Below are 22,699 nucleotides of genomic sequence, written 5' to 3' on the forward strand. Positions count from 1 at the left end.
GGTAAAGGGCAAGCAATGCCTTACCTTGGGACTCTACTAAGCCAAGCAGCCTGTCTAGAGCCTTCTCTTAGGTGAGCTCGCTGCTCCTCCCCAGCTCAGGTGCAGAGAGTTTAGGTGGCTCCCTGCCTCCTTCCCCCCCCCCCATAGCTGTGCTAGGGACTTGGGGTGGCTGCAGCTGGCCGGGGACAGAGATGACTGAGGCCCAGGGATGCCTGTGGGTGCAGGGGCAGAACTGAAGAGGTGAGGTGACTACCTCTGTTCCAGGGGCGCTGTGATGACGGCAGGCAAATTTGTTCCGAATTTTCATCCACTTCCAGTGGGAGACTCGCTGGGCTTGGGTTCTGGGTTGATAGGCAGTCCTGCTGGGTGGGAGTGGGAGTGCATTCCCCCGTTTGTCACTTCCATAGCACTGCGCCCAACACTGATTCTGACCCTGGATGCCAGGAGCATTTCCAAGAGTCTTGAGAGTCTAGAAGACCCAGGGCCTTTGTGCCTGGCCTTGTGTGTAAGGCTCTGCCTGACTCTGAGGTCTGAGTGTCAAAGACAGTCTACAAAATTTGTTAAGTGCCTTAGCCTCTGGGCAGTGTATCTTAATACCTGCTGCCATCCAAGTGTCTACAACATCCTCTCACAGGTCCACATTCTAAGAAACTTCCTAGACTTCCCGCAGTCCACAGAATAGCAGTTTCTGCCAAGTTAGGAAGCCTCCTTTGACTCAGAGGGAAGCTGAGGCTTGTGCCAGTCAGGTGATTTCACCTGGCTGGGTAGTGGCTCCCAAACTGGGGACTACAAAGTCTATTGTCTGATCAGCCAAGGAGTAGTACAGTGGGAAATTGAAGATGTGGTGGCAGCCTAAGCCAAAGTGACCCAGAATCTGCCCTTCCCTTTGAAAGAAGGGAGAGACTGCTCTTCCTGGGTCAGGGAGCCTCTAACCAACTCAGTTCTCTCACACACAGCCCTGTTCTGCCAACTCCAACTCTGAGCATCAACCCAACAGTCATCCCCCAGCCCCTCTCTGCATCTGTTCATTCTATTATCTGTGTGGCGGGTACCACACTCAACACAGAGGAGCCAGTGGCCTCAGACACCCATCCCAGTGGACAGACAGACAACAAGCAGTACATGCACATAGGAAATCAAATCATGCACATAGGAAATCATGCCATGCACATAGGAGATCATGTCAGGACCTTTCCAGGAAGGAAACCTCATGCTAGAGTTGAGGGAGAAAGATCATCTCTTCTTTCTCGTGTATACTGTGCCCTGTCCTAGGCAAGACCAAGCTGCAACCTAGAAGAGATATGCAGTTAGAGAATGTGCCAGGAGGTGAAAGCCTCAAGCACTGGACTGCACAGTTCCTGCTGCAGAAAGGGGGTGGGGTGTCTGTGCTGAAGAGACACAATGTGGCATGTTAAGAAACCTCAGGAGAACTATAGAGCAACCCAAGGTGCTGGGTTCCCAACAAGGGTCAGAGACCAGAGTGAGAGCCAGTCTCCATGGCTCCAAGCATGCAGTGATCTTTCAGTGATGGAGCTTAGGCTTTTTGAGCTGTCATGATGGCTGGATGCTTGGATAGGAGAACAAGTGAGCAAGTGGGGGAGGGACGGGGCGGGGGGGGGGGGGCATCAGCTTCACGGGAGTGGGGAGAGTTCCAAAGAAGGGGACCCAGGGAGTTTTGCAGGAAGGTCCCTGGTGGCACCATCAAAGGACTTGCCCGAAACAGCATTGCACACATGCAGACTAATACACAGGCGCTTTCCCACCTGGACACAAGCTCTGTCCCCTGGCATAGCTATCTTCGGTCACATAGCTGTGATTCAGACAGTTGAAGGTCTGTAGGGTGAGACTCCAATCAAATGCCACAGCAGGAGTGCTCAGGGTTCAAATTCCTAAGCAGACACCAAAAGGTAGATGAAAACAGGAATTAAGCAGGTGGCCCAAAGCTGGGACCTGTGGTTGTAGGAATCAGCTCCCTGGGATCCATGCTGAGTCCAAGGGAGACAGCGACATTGTGCAGTTGTAACTGACTCCCACCCCACTGTTGAAATTCCTTGCTCACATCCCTCCCTTCCTAAGCCAGGAAGCGGATAGGAGGAGTGGGAAGATCAGCACCTGGATGCCCAAGGGCAGCTTCTGCGCTCCAGGGACTGCTGTCACTCCTACTTGCTTGGAACTCCTGGACAAAAACAGTCTTTATGCCTCTGGAAACTGCATGACGTTTTCATTCATTCGTTCAACACACGGTTTATGAGAACTTGTGCTGTGCCAAGACCTGTGGTGCACAAGACCGGCCTGGTCCCTGTTTTAAGAGAACTTACTGTTCTGGGGCTGGAGGAGAGGGGAGTCCAGCCCAGAAAAGGCTGTCCTCTTATTAAGTTTTGACACTTGATTTTGGAGAGAGGAGCCGAGCAGGCAACTGGTTGTCTGTCATCGGTAAAGGAAACCATCCGTTCCTGGTCCGCTGCTGGGCTGGAAGGCTGGGCAGATTGAGAGTTCTTCAGCTATGATCTAACACTTTATTCTATAAATGCTTGTGACGTGCCAGAACCTGGAGACTGCTCTCCAGGAAGCACCAACGCGTAACCAAATGGTGGTTAAGAACACCCGAGGAATAGAAAGGAGGCAGGTGACGTGGCATGGGGTTCCGGACTAAGCTTCAAATCATAAGGCAGACAAAAATCACAAGAGTGGTAGAAGATAAACCACCAATGAGATGCCCCGGTGGGAGGACGCCACAGGCTCTCCGACTGAAGGAAACTGTGACCAGACAGAAACATTCCGGATGATGGCAGATTTATCTGCCCTTTTGCTATCTGAAACTGAATAATGATTCAGGTTTGAGAGACTCAATCTGCCCATAGCAAAGTAGATATGCTAAGACAAGCATGTGAGGTCAAATTGATGTGAATTCTGGCGCAATAGACATCCAATAAACATAAGACTCCCCAGCGGTTAGGTCCTGTTGGCCAGAGACTCAGACACAAGTTTCTGACCAGCCATGGGGGGATGGGTGCCATAGTGGTCCAGCGCCCCTGGCTCTGAGGAATATCTTTATTAACGAGCACTTCAAGGTAAACCAGCGATGAAAACCAGATGTGGGATCCCGAAATCTGCTTTGAGTAAGGACCGAAGATAACAAGGGGTGGAGTGGTGTGGGAGCAGAGATAGCTGAGGTTGGAGGTAGATGCTAGTCTCTTAGGTGTTTTCTCTGTGTGCTTCAAGTGCCTCTTGGGCATCCCATCCTTTGGTTTGAAGCATTCAGGAACTCCCTACTTCCAATCTGCCCCAGCCTCCCCCTTCCATATATCCCCTGCAGTCAAGGAGAGATGCTCTAAAGAATCTCCCACCTGGGCTTTTCTGCAGCTGGAAGCTGGCGAGTTAGCCTTGTGGTCTCCATTGTTGGCCTTTGCGTCCACTTCAGCAGGGGCTTCAAGGAGAAACGGCCTACTTTTCAATGTTTCTTAAAACTGTGTGATTTTTGACCATGTGTCTTCACCCCTTGGAGCCCCAGTTTGCTCACAGGAAAACGGGATCGTCCAACCTCTCTTTGTTATCTGTGAGGTTCCACCAACGCTTAGTCCAGCCCAGGAGCTTCTGACAGGCTGTGAAAGTCCCATTCCCTCACTATGTGAAAACCCAGATGTCCACATAAATCCACGCCATGGGTGTGGTAATGTGTGGCTGTCACCCCAGCACGCTGGGGGCAGAAACAGGACCCTGAGTTCCAAGCTAACCTGAACTAACCAGTGAGACCCTGTTTCAAAATCAACAAAATTTGAGCCTTTTATTTTACAGTGGGGGAGAGTAGACTTGGTGAAGGGGGGCAGGCCTGACTTCCCAACAGGTGACAGAGCTAACTATTCTGCCAAGAGGGGGCAGGAAGAATGTCTCTGAAGGCTCCATTCTCAACCTGGCTTTGATGGGTAGAGGCCAGAGGTCTTGGCCTGGGAAACGGAGCTTGGCTCCAGAACTCAAAGCCAGGCCAGTCTAGGGTCCCTCCAGTGACTGAAGGGCGGCATATCTCACTGCCCAGTGTCCTTACAGGGCAAGGAGATAGTTAAGGCGCCAAGGCAGTGAGTCTGGAGAGTCTGGACGTTTTGAGATCTGTTGTGTGTGAATTACTGGGATGAATCAGGAATGGGGAGGCAGAATTGAAAACCCCAGCAAAGGTCCTGGCAGGCAGGCCCTGGGCTGCTCTGCCAAGTTCACCAAGAAGCATTCCAAGGATTTGCTAGGCCAGAGGCCCATCTGACTCCGAAAGTCAAAACCTCTTACTGTTCTTTAACCTGTCAATAAAATTTACGTTCTCTCATCCCCTAGACCCTAGCTGAAACCGTGCATCCATTTGCAGCCCAGCTTCCGAAGCAAAGGGACGGCGGCACTTCCCCAGTCTAACCTAAACTCCAAAAGGCCTCAAGGCTTCTCCGGGTCGCCTGTAGCCAGTGAGTGGCATCTCTAGTGAGAGGAAAGGAGGGGCTGGGGAGGGAGGAAGGAGCGCTGGGAGAAGAGGGGAGGGAGGAGGGGAGCAGGAAGGAGCAAGTCAGGAAAAAGAAATCACGTTTTTTCCCCTTGCTTCAAAACCTTAAGAAGGTTTGAGAGATCTAGTGAACTTTCCGAAGCATCCGAATCTTTTTACGAAGCTCTTGGTTCTTTCTCTGGACCAGCTGTGGAGCGAAGGGGGAGGAGAAAGAGAAAAGGCGAGCAAGAAAAAGAGGGGGAGAGAGAGGGAAAGAAAGAAAGATAGAAGAGAGAGAGAGAGAGAGAGAGAGAGAGAGAGAGAGAGAGAGAGAGAGAGAGAGAGAGAGAGAGAGAGAGCACTGCCACCGCCTCCTTGCCTCCCCAACTCCCAGCCAAGGCGCGCGGTGGCGTCCTCGCGCCCTCGCCGGCGCCCCCGCCCCGTCACCCGCGCAGGCCAGGCATGAACGCTGAGACTTGCGTCTCTTACTGCGAGTCGCCGGCCGCTGCCATGGACGCCTACTACAGCCCGGTGTCGCAGAGCCGGGAAGGCTCGTCTCCTTTTAGGGGATTCCCAGGAGGCGACAAGTTCGGTACAACTTTTCTGTCGGCCGCCGCCAAAGGACAAGGATTCGGAGACGCCAAGAGCCGGGCCCGCTACGGCGCGGGACAGCAGGACCTGGCAGCACCGCTGGAGAGCAGCGCCGGGGCGCGGGGAACCTTTAACAAGTTCCAGCCGCAGCCGCCCACCCCGCAGCCGCCGCCCGCTCCGCCCGCGCCGCCTGCGCATCTCTACTTGCAGAGGGGCGCCTGCAAAACGCCCCCAGACGGCAGCCTCAAGCTCCAGGAGGGCAGCGGCAGCCACAACGCGGCCTTGCAGGTCCCCTGCTACGGTGAGTGCACGTGTGGGACACCGGGCCCGGGGCCCCCGGGGTCCGCGGCTTCGCTAACCCCGAAACCCGCTGGGCTGGCGGGGAGGCTGGAGGACCTTCGGGTCTGCCCGGAGGACTGAGAGCTTTGAGGGCGTCCCTGCGTTCTTCTGCCTCCCGAGCCCCGGCCGGGGCTTAGAGCACTCTGGCTTCCCGGGTTTTTCCTCCGTTTACCTAAACCTCTGGCTTTGCGCTGCCTCGCGGGGCCGGACTTGAAGCGGATGCTTCGTCCCGGTTCCCGGCGGGCGGATGCTAGAAGCCTCTCGGGCTGCGGTCGGCGCGCGGCTCCGGGGCCGCCCAGGTTTCGCTCTTCGACCCTGGCAGGCTCCGCACACGGCAGGTAAGAAGCTGCAGGTGTCGAGAGCGTCCGGGATCCGGAGCCCAGTCTCCAGGGTCTACATTAGAAGCCCTGACACCGCGCCGTGTCGCCAAGCTCCTGCCGGCGTGTGTACAGAGAACCAGGCGCCCCAGAAAACTCGAGTCCTGGCCAGGAGCGCGGACAGCATAGGGGACCACCGCCAGCCGGTCTGCGATGTCTAAAAGTGGCTGGCATCCGGAAAGCATGGTTTAGTACTCAACGGGTGGGAAAGCTGTAATTCTGAGATACGGTAGCACAGGACTGTGGGCAGAAGGAAAAAAAAAAAAAACTGGCTCCTAGTTTGGGCCCATAAGGAACCTGATCGAGATGGCCCAAATGACCTCCAAGCCCCCTTGAAGTAGCTTCGGGATTCAGGCCGGAGTCCTCAGTGCTACCACTGTGAACGAGACAATCTATCAAATGAGTTAGGAAACCAAAACCATCCAAGCGCCTAAACTTTCTTTTTTTCCCATAGCAATCGGAGTTAAGGAACAACCCAGAGCTCAAAGAAGGGAGAAAGACCTTCTCCCCAGGCCTTTGTCTTAGGCTGGGCCCAGTCTTTGGGCTGGCTCTTGACAGACCAATGGCTCTGGTTGTTCCACTCCAGCGGGATATAGAGGCCGGAAGCCTGGGGACACAGGTGAGACGTGGTAGAGACCTTAATGGCCAGAATAACCCCAGGACACAGCCCAAGCTTTTTGTGTATGCACAAACATGCGCCTTCATATTGATCTTAATCACAGATGGGGCTGGAACAAGTTTCTGGAGGGGACTGTAGATGCCATCACCCCTTACCCTAAATTTGAATTTTACACACACACACACACACACACACACACACACACACACACACACACACACCTTTATTTGCTAGCATGGTCACGTACCAAAATCATACATTCATGTGACTTCAAAAAAAAAAAAAAAGCTACAAACCCCCAAACTGACAGGACAGAGCTAAAAGCAGATCTAGACCGATCTGGTGAGCCTTCCTTCTGGACTCCCACCATCTTTCTCTCCACCTCGTGCGGAACGGGATCGATCAATCGATCAATCGGGATCCATCAGGATCGCTGTCCACAGGCACTTCTTCCTGCCCAGTTCCAGAACCCAGGCCCTGTCATTGTGACTACCGTGTAAGAGCATATGGCAGGCTGGGAGACACAGAAATATGCCGTGGAGAGGGGCTGGTTAGCAGATTTCTTCTTCCTTCACTGTATTTTCATAGTTTAAAAAAAATCCAGGAGCATGACCTCAGAGGAGGCCGAGATACTAGGCAAAACTATGGTCAAACTGCTCTCAAGATCGTGGTGAGAAAGACGTCTTAGGGTCATCCTGAAGTGTGATAGAAGGCTCTGCCCTTGACTCTCCTATGGGAACACTCAGGATGGGCTAGGTATTATTTTGCTGGTATGGAAATGGAAAGGAGCAGCGGCTTCCTGGAACCGCCCCTAACCCACAGAGTGACCCCAGTATGAGTAATTCTATTAAATTCCTGTTTCCAAGGCAGTAAAGGAGAGGTCATAAATGCTGGTCCCCCCACCCCAGCCCTTTTCCTTCCCACTTCATTCCCTTGTTATTGGGAACCCCCAGTTCTGAAGACAAGGCGAGTTCCTGCCCTTGCTGGGCAGGTTGGGAGGAAAGTCAATCTGGAACCTACCAGAATGAGGCTGTGATGCTGCCAGTAACAGAGGCAGTCCTACAGGAAACAGCCAACAAAGGCCAAATCACTGCTCCTGTCCCCTCTCGGAGATGGCTCTCTCTATACTGTATCAGATCCACCCGTAAGATGAGGCACATCTAAGGTCCAAGAGAGGGAGAGGCCAGAGTTCGGCCCTTCAGGATAGCAGGGAGGTCTGCTGAGTTGGAGCACTAACCTACAAGCTGGGAAACCAAGCCGGGCATTCGAGAATTGGAAACAATTCTCCAGCACCGTTATTAGGGTGCCTATTCAAAGCCGGGAGGACTGGGCTCCAGGAAAAATCCTGAGATGTTCCCAGGAGCTTGGCCCAGAGCCTAGATCAAGATGGACATAGGGATAGGCCTGGCCTGGGCGGCTCCGGATCTTCAGCATGGGTCCATCAATCTTTATAACTTCTGCCGGCTCTGAGTCTGGACGCCAAAGTGAGTCCGGATTCCAAGTGGTGGGGAGCCTCGGAAACCCTTGGGAGGAAGGTACCAGGGCTGGAGGCTGCACTAAAGCTCAGCTGAGAGGGTGCAGGCCAGGCCAAAGATTTCGGAGACTCCTGAACGGAAGGTAAGGGAGAGTTCCTTGAGTCTTCAGGCATCCTTACTGGATCCCGAACCTCAGGTGCCCCACCTTTATTTACTCAAAAGGCAAAGCGAACACAGGGCCTCACGGAGAAGCCCTCACCCACTACGATCTAGACCCCGCCAGGCGCCCCGCGGTCCTTCAGCTTTCTGAAGTTCTGCTCCGCTCTCAAGGCAACGGCTGAGCCTGAGCGCCCCAGGAACTGTTCACAGGGTAAAGATCTGCCGCTCTCGCTCTTGTGCAGTACTGGGAAAAATCAGGACCAGGGGCGTTCGGCTGGCAGTGCTCTGCGTCTTGCGGGTACCTCTGGGGTTGCGGCTCAGTTGGGCACAGTCCTGCCACCTTCCCTTTCGCTTTCGATTCGGTGCACGCAGGTTTTCGTTGAGCGCAATTTTGGGACCTCCAACGGCCCATCTGGGCGCCCAGGTCTCAGAGCGCTCGGGCCTGGCTCGAGCCCGGGTGGCGCCGCCGAGGGGCCTGTTCTGATTTTTCCGAATTAGACGAAATGTTAAACTCCAGAGGTATTTCTCTACCCCCACCATTCCCCAGTATTGACACTACCCTTACTTGATTTAGTCAAGAAATAAGGATCTTTTGTAAATCCTCCTACCCCGCCAAAGATGGAGAATGGGGACATAGGAGGAAAAGGAGAGCAGCCTAAATCCATCCTCGAGGGCCTTTGAGAGAGGATTAAGTCTCTTCTCGAAGGCAGAGATCCCCAGCCCGTTTTAGAGGGAGTGTTGGGAGAGAATGGCTTTTCATTTTTTACTTGTTAATTTCCATACCCCCCAGCCTGCTCCAACAACCCAGGCCTGAAGACACGTTCTTAACTAGGAAAACAGAAGGCATGTATTAAAAGTCTAGTGTTATTTTGAAATCAATGGATTCGGCATACATTTTTCTTTAATTTACACTTAGTGAGGTTGAAAGTGGAAAAGGCTGGAAAGCAGTAGGAATGGCCCTATAGGTGTTCAATATACTCACGAAAACTTCTGAGGGGGAAGAAACTTTTTGTGTATGAATTAAGAATTTTCGAAGCACCGGGGACCCCGTCGTGTTTCTCGCAGCCGCGTGTCAAGGGTGACCTTGTAACTCACCAGCGTTTCGTTTGCGCATCACCGACCCTAAAATGAGGCTATAACCAGCTAAGCTTAGAACCTTCCCGGGCCATCCCAGCCATCAGAGCCTTCAGTTGCCCTGGGGTTCCAGAGGAGGAAAATAAATCCTGACACTCTGCATTAAATCTTGCTAATGTTCTATAGGGCGCTGGTTCCCAGCGGCAGATAGACGGACTTTTCCCGAGAGTGCCTCGATTCGGTTCGAGGGCGGGTTTCTTCTGGAAGTGCGCGGGTAGCGGTAGCGCTGAAATGGGGAAAGGAAAGCCTGCGGGGCAGCTGGGAGGGAGGAGAGGTTGGCGTCTGGGGCGTTTGAACCGGGTTGGCTCTTGTCTGCTGATGTCCCCGCACCTCGGTGGCAGCAGGCAGGGACAGTGCAGGGAAGCCAATTTCCGAGCGTCCCACCAGCCTGGGATAAGGCGCACGGTGGTTGCGCTAACAGTGGAAAGTGCTAATATACAGATTGGGTCAATAGGAAGGTAGGCACTTAGGAAAGAAAAGAAATTTCTGGAAAGGAGGTCTTGGGACCCTGGTTCTCCAGAGTCCTTAGTCTTGAATCTTTCTTGCTCAGGAAGCCTGAGAACTTAAGCGCAGTCGCAGGCTTGGGTGGTACATTTCGGTCTATAGTTGGCTTCTAGGTGCCACTTGCACGTTCGCTGACAACCGCGGGTCACTCTAGATATAGAGTTCGGTCCCCTCACCCAGGAGTCCGGGGTGGTCATCAGATTAGGAAACCACACCAGTGTTTGGACCCTGGTTACAACTAGGTGATGATTCTCTCTAACGAAGTCAGAGTGGAAACCAACGGTGGCCCCTTGTTTAGGTGCTAAGAGCCACCAGCTCGGCGCCACTAGACAAGTGGGAGTCAACAGGAGACCCAGCCCTTAACCAGGGCTTCTCTGACACCAGTCTCCAGTGGCCCCAGGGACCACACTTCTCTGCTATAGTTGTGTGAATGAGTGTTATCCGCATCTCCATTAAAGGTGCTCCTGTTAATCTTTTAGAGGTATGGTGGCAACTCGGAAGCCAGTCTTTCCAGAAAGGCTACAGAATTAAGTTAGGCTCAGATGCCTTCTGAGCCTTCAGGGTGGTGCTCCCCAGTCGCACTGGACTCTTCCTCCCTGTTCCCACCACATTCTGCAACTTTAGGAAAGACCCTTTTCTTTCCCACACACACTCACAACCCTCAGCACCGAGGAGGAGAGAGGGAGGGGAAATTAGTTAACCCCCGGGCTTTACAAAAGGTTGATCAGAGGAGCAAGGGGCAACAGGGGTGGTATGGCGGCCGGACAGCCTATCCTTCAGTTTCTCTGAGAGGCAGGCCGGTGGGGTACCCAGAGTACTTCTGGAGAAATGGGAACCTTGAGGGTGGGAAGTGCCACTGCGGAACGAGGTACCTACCTGTCCTTGAGACAGTACTTGTACTAGGGAAGTCGGGTTTCTATCACTGGCTACTGGAATAGGAAGGAAGCCCCTGCGTGCCTACCAGAGCACATTGATTGGCAAAGCCGATTCTCTTGGTGCCGGAAGATTCTCTTCCTGAATGAAGAGCCTGTGATGGCGGGACCGGGACTCAGTGCTACAGACCGTAATCCAGAGGGACCTGAAGTCCAAGAGGGGTTGAGTACGTGTGCAAACTGTTCTCTTGCGTGGCCTTAGAAAGTCCTCTCTGCTCCCGGCTTCTAATTTAATACAGAGACTGAGAGATCTGTAGACTATGCAGATTGTCGGAGAGGATCTGTGCCGGACGCCCTCCTCTGCTTTCCCACCCGATGCATTTTTTTTTTGTCTCAGAGGAGTCCAGATAGATAGGGTGGGCAGAAAAGTCTTTCCTGGACTCCTGTCCCGAATGGCCAGCCGCCCCAGGACAGTGCCCTGACAGTCTTAGAAGGTAGGGCCGGAGGGAAGGTCTGGGTTCCTCGCTGGGGTTTAAATATCAAGGTAAGCTACTGTTCTCTGCTGCCCACATGGTACCAAGCTCAAGCCAAGGATGCAAGAGTTCTGGCGGCTCTCAGCGCAGCCCTCCCTAATCTAATGTTCCATTTATATCCCTCATCTCTGTACTTAGCAATTGCCCACCAAAGGCAATAAGAGCTTGGTGATCCGAGAGAATGTGGACCTTCTGTGGCTAGAGCCTAATCCCTTCCGGTATATATCCTGGAGATTGACTATAAGGATGAATGAAGAATTGGTGTTTCATTCAGAAGGTGAAAGTCCGCCAGGATCTGTAGCTCTTACCCCTCCACCCCAACCTGTGCACACATGTGCACTCGTGTGTGTGTGTGTGTGTGTGTGTGTGTGTGTGTGTGTGAGAGAGAGAGAGAGAGAGAGAGAGAGAGAGAGAGAGAGAGAGACAGACAGAGACAGAGAGAGAGAGACAGAGAGAGCTGGCATGTGCCTTCTACCCATAGTTACTGGTCCTGTATTATATTTTTTTTCACACTCCTGTGTAAAATCTGTACATGACCCCAACCATTTTGTCACGCCAGTGTAGGAACTTATGAACTTGCATACATGCAAGGACGAGTGTGTGTGTGTATGTGTGTGTCTGTCTGTCTGTCTGTCTGTCTGAAAGCCCCTTCTAGCTCATATACAACCAAGCTTCCCCTTCAGAGGGTTGTGCATGAGGCAGGCTCAGCTCTGTGTGTCTAACTCCAAGCCGCCCTCCTTCTGGCTGTCTATTGTAGCTTCCCTGAGGCTGACTCACAGACTAGCAGAGTCTCCGGGTGACAAGCCTCCAGCAAGCTCTGGAGTCCCAGACTGGGTCCCTCCAGCCCACGTGCAGTGTCGTGAGATGTGTCCCCTTCTCTAGACACTTGGATGTTTTGCCCTGCATGGCTCACTTTAAGACAAATCCTGATGTGGTTTTCAGTTTCTTTTTATAGATGATCAGGGAACAAGGAGATAAGGGACATCCCCAGGTTATAGGGAGGACAAGGATACCTCTTTCTGTTGGGTAGAGAGGCAGTGGGATCTGGGAACAATCTGGTTGGATCGCCTTCTCTTCATATATGGAGGTATAGAAGCCGAATTGCATGAGTACCCTGAGGCCAATGACCCATCTCTGCCTCTCTCACGTGACTCCTCCCAGTGCTGGAGACCTTGGTGATCCCAGGAACCATTGTGCCTGAACTTAAGTGAGTCCTAGTATCCCTATGGGGTCCTGCCCTATTTTGGAAGAAATAGCAGTCTTCCCCTGTACCGATGTCCTGTTTCACAGACTACAGCCTAGGATGCCTGATTCCACTGACTCATGACTCATCAAACTGTCTGACACTGAGCCAGGCCCTGGGAGGCCTGAGAAGCGCTGGACCCGGCCTCTGCTCTCAGGTCCAGTTCCTCTTCCCAGTGCTGGGCAGGTGACGCCTCCACCAGGCTGGCTCACAAACTGCCAGGGCAAAGATGCCCCTGGGTGTAGAGCTAGTCTGAAGCCACTACCCCAGCCTACCTGGACTCCTTTTTCCAGCAAAGGAAGGAAGCCAAAGAGTTTGAAGACCTTTGCCAACTCTCCTCTTCCCCTTCTCTGCAGATCAAGAGATCGGGGTGCAGGTGCTGACACTGACACTGCACTGGAATTGGCTGTGACCTTCAGCACACAATCTTTAGTGCCACTTAGTGGCTTCATATTTTTTTTTTTTTTTTTTTGGAATGTGGCTATTTAGGACTTGCTGACTAAGAGGGAAGGGAGGAGGGGGAAGATTTGGGAGCACAAGGAGTAAGCCTGTTGTAGGTAGGTCCTGAGTCTCTGCCTTCCCCTACGTCACTCATATCTTTGAGGGAGCTAAAGCATTACAGGTGGTGATGATGTCAAATTTGTTATTTGTTTATTATTGCTGTTGTGTTGGAGATCACACTCTGTCTCGTGCATACCAGCCAAGCACTACACCACTGCAGACTCTGATCACACTTTAGGATAGGAATGGAAACTTTAAGCCCCCCCCCCCCCAGGATAATGTCAGCCTCCCTGATATCTAGAAGTTTCCCTGGTCCTGTCTCTGGCCTCATCATTCAAACACCCCAGTCCACATCTGAGCACTGAGCACGGCTCAGTGAGCCACTGGTCTTTGTTTTTAAGAAGGGGCTGGGCCCCATGACAGACAGGACAAGCGTGTGAATACCTCTATGACATAGGCCCCATGTCTGAAGCCCCTTCATGGAATCTGATGATTTTGAAATGAAAGCCTTGGTCCAGGTCTTGGGGCCTGCCTCTCTGCCTACTGCACTCTACTCACAGGAGAAGGTGGGGCCACCTGCTGCAGGGCAGAGTTTAGCAGGCCTTGCCTGGTGCTTGCCCTAATTATTCCTTCCACTGGAAGTGCTGAATGCTTCCTGTGTTCTATTTCCATTGCAACCCCTTTGTGATGTCCTGAGAGAGGTAGACCCACCAGAGACCCAGCAGACAGTGAGGAACATTACAGGCTGAGGTAGATAGGAAGGGACAAATAAGTTCTTGACAAAGCATCCTTATCTAGGATGAACCCGATGTACTTTAAATCATTCCAACGCTATCCCAGATGGCATGGAGACCAAGGGTGGAGTATATTTCAAACATGGCTCCCAAAGAGGTCTTTATATCATGTCTGGGATGCCTGATCAAGACTGGATTTTGGCACTTGGGTAGGGTAGTGTTCCAAGCATGACCAGGCTTCTTTACTCATGCCTGGTTTGAACATTATGGCACAGGTGCCTAAGGGCTGAAGTGGAAATTGTGTTTTGAAGTGTTGGTCAAGTTGGAAGAGCTGAGAACAGTCTGAAGCATCTGTCTTCTGGGGGACACGGGACTGTGTAAGGCTCCGTCTCTGCTGCTCCAGACCCTAAAACAGGGCTCAGGGTACACAGTAGGTGTTCGATCAGGGTTTGCAGATGGATGCCTGATATGGAAAAGGGAGAGAAAATTTTCATTCTCTCTCCTCTGGTTCATTCCTCTTCCCTTCCTCTGTGTGTGTGTGGCGGGGGGTGGGGTGGGGTGGCTGCCCGAAGTTCAGACCTCTTTCACCCTTCTGGAAAAGGATTTCACTCTGCAAGGAGCCTGTGCCTCAGGAGCAGGGAAGTCGTGGGTAGACAAGCATTTGTTTCGCAGAATTACAGCAGTTTGGAGGAGATCCATCTGTCCCCAACTGTTCCCCTTTAAGCTCATCTCCAAGGCCACAGGCCTGGTGTCCAGCTGCTGTGCCTGCCAGGGCTGGCTTTAATCAGGTGGGTGCTCTCCCCTCCTGAGTCTCCTCAGACCTTGCCTGCAGTTAGGTCTAGCTCCTGCCTGACTCCAGCCACATCCCAGGACCTTTGTTCCTTCCCACCGCCCGCCTGGAGGGCCACTCAGAGCCAGTCGAACCTATCTATTCATCTCTCCTTCTTGGGATTCTGAGACTCCCCCAGCAAGAGGCAATACTCTCTGTTCTCACTCTCTCTGTTCTGGGTTCTCCTTGGGGGGGTACCTGCTGAGGCCTGGGCCTTCTCCCAGTACCATTCCTTCTGCTTCCTGTGTGGCCCACAGCATTTTCCTGGGCATGTTGTAGAAGTTTGTGCACGCACACATGCACTCACTTGCTCATTCATATCTCCAGCCTTGGAATGTCAGCACTCACGGGTGGCTTCCACTGTTCCAGACTGCTAGGTACTTGGGGGAGTATACAGATAGAAACAGAGCAGAGTTCTCTTCTCCCTCACTAAAGAGAGAACAGGCTCAAAAGAGGCTGTGGGCAGTGCCCTGGGAAGGTTTCTTCCATCTGCAGATCCCGTGGACAACACCCTAGTCAGGCATATCCCAGGGCCTGGCTGTAAAGGAGATGATTCCCACCTCATAGTCAGCAGCCTCACTTGGATGAGCCACATGGGTGGCAGTGATCTGGGGAGTCCTAAGGACACCTGAACCAGTCCTCAGAGGTCGCTTCTGTTGGTCAGCAGAAGGTACAGGAAATGGGCCTCAGTCATCCTTTGGCTTAGCAAAGGTCTGAATGCAGCCTGATAGTTGTAGGGAATTGAAGAGGATTGGCAGGGGCCAGCTGTGAGGACCTTCATTTCTGCAAAGGCTTGGGGCTTAGGGAACCCCCTGGAGGTTGCTGAGGGAGCTGTAATGGTAAGCCCCTTGATGAGTATTATAGTGCTGCTTGGTGTGAGCTCTAAAAACAATTTCGGAAACTTCAACCATAGGGAGACAGTGTTTGTTTGTTTTCTTAATGAGAGTAAAATGTGCAGACATGACACAGGTCTGAGTGTGGCCTCAGGCTTGTCAACCCAGCACATGATGGGGTGAGGCATGAGGCTTGCATTGAGGATGAGACTATCCTGAGCTACATAAAGAACCTTCCTGAATTCCATCAAAGGACTATGTGGTAGGAATCCTGTCCCCACTTTACAGATCCTGTGCAGTGAATTCCAGGACAGCCTGGGCTACCTAGTGAGTTCCAGGACAGCCTGAGCTACAGCAAAAGACACTTTCACACATGTGTGCAAGCATGCACATATTATATGTAGCATTATTATGAATAGCACACCAAATTATATATAGCAGAAAAATTAATTATTTTACCTACCTTTAAGTATACAATTCAGAGATATTAGATATACCCCAAATGTTGTATAACCATCTTCTTTGATCCCAGAACTTTCCCACCATTTACAATAGAATGTCTACCTGTTAAACAAAAGCTTATACCATGTTTCCCCAGGCAGCTCCAGTCTGCCTTCTGTCTCCACACATTCCCCCTAATTTCATTTAAATTTGTTTGAATGCTTTCTTGGCTATCTGTGTAACTTTTCAGGAGAAATGCCTATTCCAGATGCTTCTCCAGTTTTTGAATCTGATTGTTTGGATGATGTTTTGTTGTTACGTGGACGGATTTGTCATTATCTATGCTGGTAGGGATTGGATTCAGGGTCCCAGACATGTGCCATTGATCCATGCTCATAGCCCACAGAAGAATTTTAGTTATTTGGATAATAATCAATTATCAGACAGATGGTTTATAAGTATCACAAAGCCTCCCCTCCTTGGGCTGTCTTTGCCTCTTGAGTGGATGCTGTCCTTTGATAAATGAAAAAGTTTTTCATTTTGATAAATCTAATTTACCATTTTCCTCCTTTGTCACCTATTTTTTGGCATCACATCTACATTGATGACAGCTACGTCCTTGATTTCCATTTTTTTTTTTCTGTTGGGACACTTAGGTCCGGTCTTGGATCTATTTTTGGGACCCTTGGATTAAAACGTTGGTCTATTTTATGTCGGTCTTTGGGTACAGCATGAGATGGGTGTTAGCATCTGCACATGCGCTCCTCTCCAGGAAGCATTCTGGAGATGCTGGATAAGAACTGCTCACCCAGGGAACCTGAAAGCTTCCTTCTGGTCCACTCCATCTGTCTGTCACCAGCAAGGCTCTCTCATGTGAAGCCTGGAATTCCAGAATGCACAGGGAGACACATAGGCTACTCTGTCTCTCTTCTTGCCTCTAGGTTAGTGATTGGCTAGCCATGGAGATTCAAGTCAGGGACACATTTGTTTCCCAGGAACCAGAGCTGATAAGGGAGGACAGAGCTGCAGGTCAGGGCTTCAGAGATGGTCCCCAAGTTCTTGGCTATTTGGGAACCCTTGGGTTTCTCCATCTAATTCTAATAAGGATATAACCTCATGTTATTAACATGGCTCCAAAACCTCCCTGTGTGCTAAGAGGATCCCTTGGAAGGAAGCCCACGACCTGTCTGCTACAGGCTTCATGCTGTCAGCTCTCTTGTGTAATCTTTATGCCCAGAAAAAGACATTTGCACTGCCTGTCCTCTGTCCAGTCATCAATGACTCCACCTGGCCTTGAGTTCTAGGCACTGGGCCCAGGGGAAGAGGCTCCATGACCTAAGCATCAGCCCAAATGATCAACCATAGTCTGCTGGGCCTGGTCAGCAGGCAGGTAGCACAATTTCTGAAACCTTATTTTACTTATGTGTGTGTATGTGTACACATACACATGTGTTTGTGTACGATGAGTATGTGATAGTGTGCATGCCACAGCATTGTGAGAAAGTCAGGTTTTTGCATATGTGATGTGTGTTGACATGTGTGTAAACGTCTGTGTACAGGTGCTTATGCATGTGTGTTGCCAAAAATTGATGTGAGGTTTCTTCTCAATTGCCCCCCACTCTCTTGCAGAACCTGGGGCTCCCCAGTTTTGGCTAGTCCAGCACAGGTGGCAGCCATGCCCACCCAGCTTCTACATGGGTTCTGGGGATCAGAACTCAGGTCCTTATACATGAGAATCAAGGGATTTATCCACTTAGCTCCCCCCACCAACACCCTGTGAGATTTCTTTGAAAGCAAATATCAAATGGCCTTTTCTAGCCCTTAGAAAATCAAACATCGGCTTTTCAATGGATTTGGCCATGACTTCTTTCTTCCCATCTAAGAGAGAAAAGCTCTTCCCGCTCTCCCTGTTTGTCAATGATTCTGTGCCCTACAACAACTATATCTCAGAAAGGAAGCTGGTCGCAGGTGAAAGACGCACTCTCCTTTTAGATGTCCATGACCCAGCTACACCGGGCTCTCTTCACTCCACGGGTATTTTCTCAGATACGAGGCAGGGAGGTGCCGTGGAGACGGTGAGATATCTTCTTTGCCCACAGCAAGGGCTCCATCTGAGGTGGAAGCTCAGGAATATACATAGCAAAGTATGGAGAGCAAAGGGAATGGACATTCAATGCCTGGCTCTTATGGCAGTTTCAAATGGTCCAAAAATTTACAGCAGTTACAAGTGTTTCGCCTATTCCAGAACCCTCTATGCATATATGAAATGAGCTCAGATTGAAGGGGACCCTGAGAGCCACATTGCACAGGGCGTTATGGTCCATACATGTCTCGGCAGTTGAAGAGAAGACACCTGGAAAGGACTGGGAAGTGGGGGTGCTCCTGCCCCCGAGGGATTTTCCCTTCCCTCTTGCAGCTGTGTGGACCCCGTAGTTAGACTCTATTATGTGCCCTGGGGATTTCTGGTGCCAAGGGACAGGAACCATTTCCATTTCCCACGTGCCTTCCGTCAGGCTATGGCCCTGTGTGCCCAGGTGTGTGCCCAGGTGTGTGCCCAGGTGTGTGCCCAGGTGTGTGCCCAGGTGTGTGCCCAGGTGTGTGCCCAGGTGTGTGCCCAGGTGTGTGCGCATGTGTGTGCCCAGGTGTGTGCACATGTGTGTGCACATGTGTGTGGAGGCCAGAGGTCTGCCTTGCTTTTGAGATGAGGTCTCTCAATAGGTCGAGAACTTGATGGTTTGGTTAAACTGGATGGCCAAAGAGCCCAGGTATCCTCCTGTCTCCAACTCCCTCTCTAGTGTGTGTGTGTGTGTGTGTGTGTGTATGTGTGTGTGTGCGCGCACGCGCGCACGCATTCATGCCATAGTATTTGTGTGACAGTCAGGATAATGTGTGGGAGTTGTTTTTCTCTCCTTTCATTGTACAGGACCAGAGAATTGAACTCGGGCAGAGAATTAGACTTGGCCACAAGCTCCTGTACCCACTACACCATCTTGCTAGCCCAGAAAAATGGAAATTTTGATAGATTCAGAGAGTGTTTCAAATTCTCAGCTGCAACAAAAGCATGCCCTCTGCCCACAGACTTTGCTCCAGGCCTAAAAGTCATTGCCGTAGGAAGTGCAGGCTCTGTGTGGGGCCCCGAGGGCTGGGTGAGATGGTCTCACAGAGAGCTGCATGAGGAATGCTCTGGAGTTGGCATCATGGCTCTGCAGAGGACATGGGGACCAGGCATTTCAGGCTGAGGCTGTCATGATGGGGTACCCAATACACTCCAGCCCAGGCCTGTGCTACTCAGTACAGAATGTGTTCTTTAGTGGGATCCTGGCCAAAGCTGACTTCCTACTGGCCCTTACATATAATTTCTCCACAAATCTTTCCATTTTACTAAGGGTTCAGACTCAGGGAAAAGCTGTAGTGGGAAAGTCCAGATGCCCCACACATGGAAGCTTTGCCACGCAGCTAAGTCAGCCCCAATCTTCTGGGTCTTACGTAAATCAACAGGCAAAAGCTGAGTGGCCTGCTGGTACACAGCTCTTGTTTTTCCATGAACGGAGTAAGCTGCCTACCTGGCTCTTTACCTCTAAATACTTTTGGCAATTATAAAAGAAGACACAAGTCTATTCTTGGGGTCCCTGATGGTTGGCGACACTGGTCTCGTGCACTGGATAGCCTACTCAGTGTTAGCATAAGGCCCGTGTGACGAGTCCATGAAGCAGCTGAGAGGAGCTGGCCTCCTGCACTTCCCAATGGTTCTCCCTTCTTCCTGGGCCTGGTCTCTGAATGTCTAGTCCTGTCCCACAAAGGCCCCTGTCCAGCAGGATGCAGAGGAAATGTCCCAGGTCCGGCCACCTTTTACATAAGCATTGCCCTCTCTGTTTCTAAGGTTATGCGGTGGGGTGTTTTTACTTGGTGTCCGTACAGAGGGAGTCGCCATAGTAGGTCCCAAAGACCACGTAGACTGCAGAGAATGCTCCCTGCTCTCCATGGCGCTCCGTGTTGCTTCCTCTCCCCCCCCCCCTTGTCTCTGAGAGCCCACTCCTCAAACCAGGAAGAGCCCAGCTAACATCAGTGTGAGGTGTTTGTGGTGCCTGCCTCTATTAAGAATCCACAGAAGGAGCTCACAGGTCAGGGGTGACAGCTCCTAGCCATAAGGCAATCCACCACAAGGTGGTGTACTGAGTAGTTCTGGCATAAGACGGCCATTCACAAGTGATTCAGATGTTTCCTGCGCACCTACTGTGTGCCAATGTAGCTGGAACCCAAGAGATACTTAGGGTTCTGCAGGGAGGGAGACGACCTCAAGGAAAAATAAAACTAAAAGCCCAGACCTCAGGCCTTTTGTTCAGATGCTGTTGATATTAAATAGGTCTCTGTCTGGTGCCTCATTTTGCCCATTGGGGTATCCTGAGAGTGGTTCAATGAGCAGAGATATAAGGGAGACGAGCTCTTCCAGAAGGTACTGGGCCCTGCCTTGCCCATTCCTAAAACCCTCCCAGAGATAGCACCATGGCAGCTAAATGGTAGGGCAGAACACCTGAGAACTGGTCGATTCTCCCAGGAACCTTCTTCCAATCACATTAAGGGATGCCTCCCCCCAGAAATACGTTGCCTCAGGCCCAGAAATACTTTATTGGAACTACAGTGCCTCTTAGTGGTACGTGTGTGAAACTGCAGCCTTGCCCTTGGCTTCTGGGAGTTGGGCCTCCAAGTCTTGACACAGAACCAGCACTGAGAGTGAGCAGCTGCCCAAGACCCTCCAGGTGTTGGCCGTCCACAGAACTGGCCCCTCCACAGTGCCTTTTGCACTCCTGGTGGCATGGATTCACTCGTTGTAGATCTGAGGAAACATCAATTGTTAGCCCAGAGGTTTGTTCAGGCTGAGATAGTCACAGGGCCACCCTCGGTCCTTCATGCCTGCTTTATGGCTGGGTTCTTTGAGGTCCTTCTCGAAAGGTCTCTTCTACCTCCATGAGGTAACCAATCCACACAGGCAGTTGTGTGCTGAGGTAGGCAGCCCAGTCATAGAGAACTCAGGATAGTGTAGTAAAGACAGACACTCCCCCCACACACACACTCACACGGAGGGCAGCTGCAGAGGTGAGAAACCCAAGGCCACTATGCAGTACATGGTGAGGGTGGGAGTACTATTGGGGGAGGGGTGAACAGGCCAACATCAGCAAAGCAAGAGGGGGTGATCTGGCTCACAGGTCTCTGAAAGCCACAATGCGGCTGGCCAATGTAGCAGAACACAAACAGACCACGGTTCTGTTGCATCTGACTGTCAAATACTGAAGGGATCATTCTGTGTATTTCTTGTCAATATCTGGGCTGTTTTACTGTTTGTTTTTGAGACAGGGTCTCTATACATAGCCCTGGCTGTCCTGGAACTCAGAGATCCACCTGCCTCTGCCTCCCCTGTGCTGGGATTAAATGCAAGGGCCACCATACTCAACTTCTAGTGTTTTTAAAGTGTGTGTGTGTGTGTGTGTGTGTGTGTGTGTGTGTGTGTGTGCATGTATGACCATGCCTCTGTGTGTGTTCATGCACACACACAGCCACATGAAAAGCAGAGGTTGCTAATCAGGTGAATGTGGTCTTTAATTGTTTTCTACCTTATTTCTTGAGATGGTGTCTTTCACTGAACCTGGAGATCACTAATTCTAGGCTGGCAGGCCAGCAGATCTCAGAGCTCCTCCAGTCTCCACTTCCCAGAGCTGAGATCATAGGCCTACGCCCCTGCACCTGGCATTTTATGTGAGTGCTGGGGACAGAACTCAGGGTACTCTTGTGTTAGCAGTGTTCACTGTTGGTATGTGCTGTGTCAAGGAGTATCCTGTCCTGTATTTGGCATCTGAATGAGGCCTCAGAAGCTAGCGGGAGCCTCGGCTGTGGGATGTGGTACGGTGGGTGACTGTGTCTGGACTGGACTTGGGCCTTGGCAGTCAGCCAGCTGCTCCAAAGGCCTTGACTTAGAGTCTGTTAGGGCCCAGTTGGGAGGTCAGCACCACCCCACCATGACAGGAGCTTTTCTCTGAAGCTGCCCTCTCCCATCCCACTCCATCCAGGCCCCTCTCTTCCCATAACCCCACAGCACAATGTCAGCGCCCTGTCAGCACAGGCTTCCCTGGGATTTCCAGTCTCTCGTTCAGATAAGAGCTTTTCCTGATCCCAGAGAACAAATATTTCAAGCCAGCCAGGACAAAACAGGCCAACAGAAGGGAAAAGTTAGCCCATATACTCAAATTTCTACTTCTGGAGAACTTCCAGTATTTTCTAAGGATAATCACTCCATACTTGTTCTCAACCCAAAACTTCATAGAAATGAGTGTCTTCCCACTTGCCAGAGCCCTGTTCTACAACACTGGTCAGGACAGAAAGCACAGTGTCTGCGTATGGGAAGAATACCCTTTGTGCTGACTGTTTGATCAGTGTCAGCTTTCTACACAGTAGACAATTGAACTTCGCCCCTCATTCATTCCTTAGGTCCACTGTTGATCACTTCTCTAGGCTAAGACCCTAGAAGTGGGACTTTAGGGTGAGGTCTTTGAACATTAAATGATGTTCAGTGCCATTCTGCATTTCTCACACCATAAAATAACATAGTTGGGAAAAGAAGTTCAGTGTAAATTTGTGGAGTATTTATCGCATCCCCATACAGATTTATGTATCCATTAACCCCACCGCAAGGCACAATCATATAGTTTGAGAACAGTCTCCCACATCAATGAGATCTCTTTGTTGACAAACCTCCCCACCCCCTGGCCCCTGGAAACCAACCATCTGCCCTCTGTCTGTACCTCCATTTCTACCTTTTCCTAGCTCACATGATAACTGAATGAGTCACACAGTGTATGCACTCTCAAACAGGCTCCTTTACAGGAGCAGTGTGCTTCTGAGAGTCCCCCATTTCTTTACTGTTATTCCACCACACGCTCCTCCTCCTCAGCCTGCTCTTCATTTGCCTACCAAAGGACCTTGCTGTGTTGGCTCAGCTTTCTGTGAGTGTGACAGAATGCAGTAATAATCCATTTAAAAGACAAAAGGGTTCTCCCGGCTCTGGAG

The 22,699-nt window shown here is 51.3% G+C and overlaps 1 protein-coding gene across 1 annotated transcript in view; it reads left to right on the forward strand.

Moving 5' to 3' along the window:
• Positions 1-4,918: 4,918 nt before the first annotated feature.
• ALX4 (ALX homeobox 4) overlaps positions 4,919-22,699 on the forward strand; it is a gene marked incomplete at both ends in the record, with an annotated part of 33,228 nt that continues 15,447 nt past the window's right edge. The window contains one exon of the mRNA XM_080930925.1: positions 4,919-5,348. Within this exon, the coding sequence (XP_080787051.1) occupies positions 4,919-5,348 (430 nt within the window). The remainder of the gene's footprint in view (positions 5,349-22,699) is intronic.

The sequence above is a fragment of the Micromys minutus genome, assembly GCF_963924665.1.
Source record: "Micromys minutus genome assembly, chromosome: 17".
Classification (NCBI taxonomy): domain Eukaryota; kingdom Metazoa; phylum Chordata; class Mammalia; order Rodentia; family Muridae; genus Micromys; species Micromys minutus.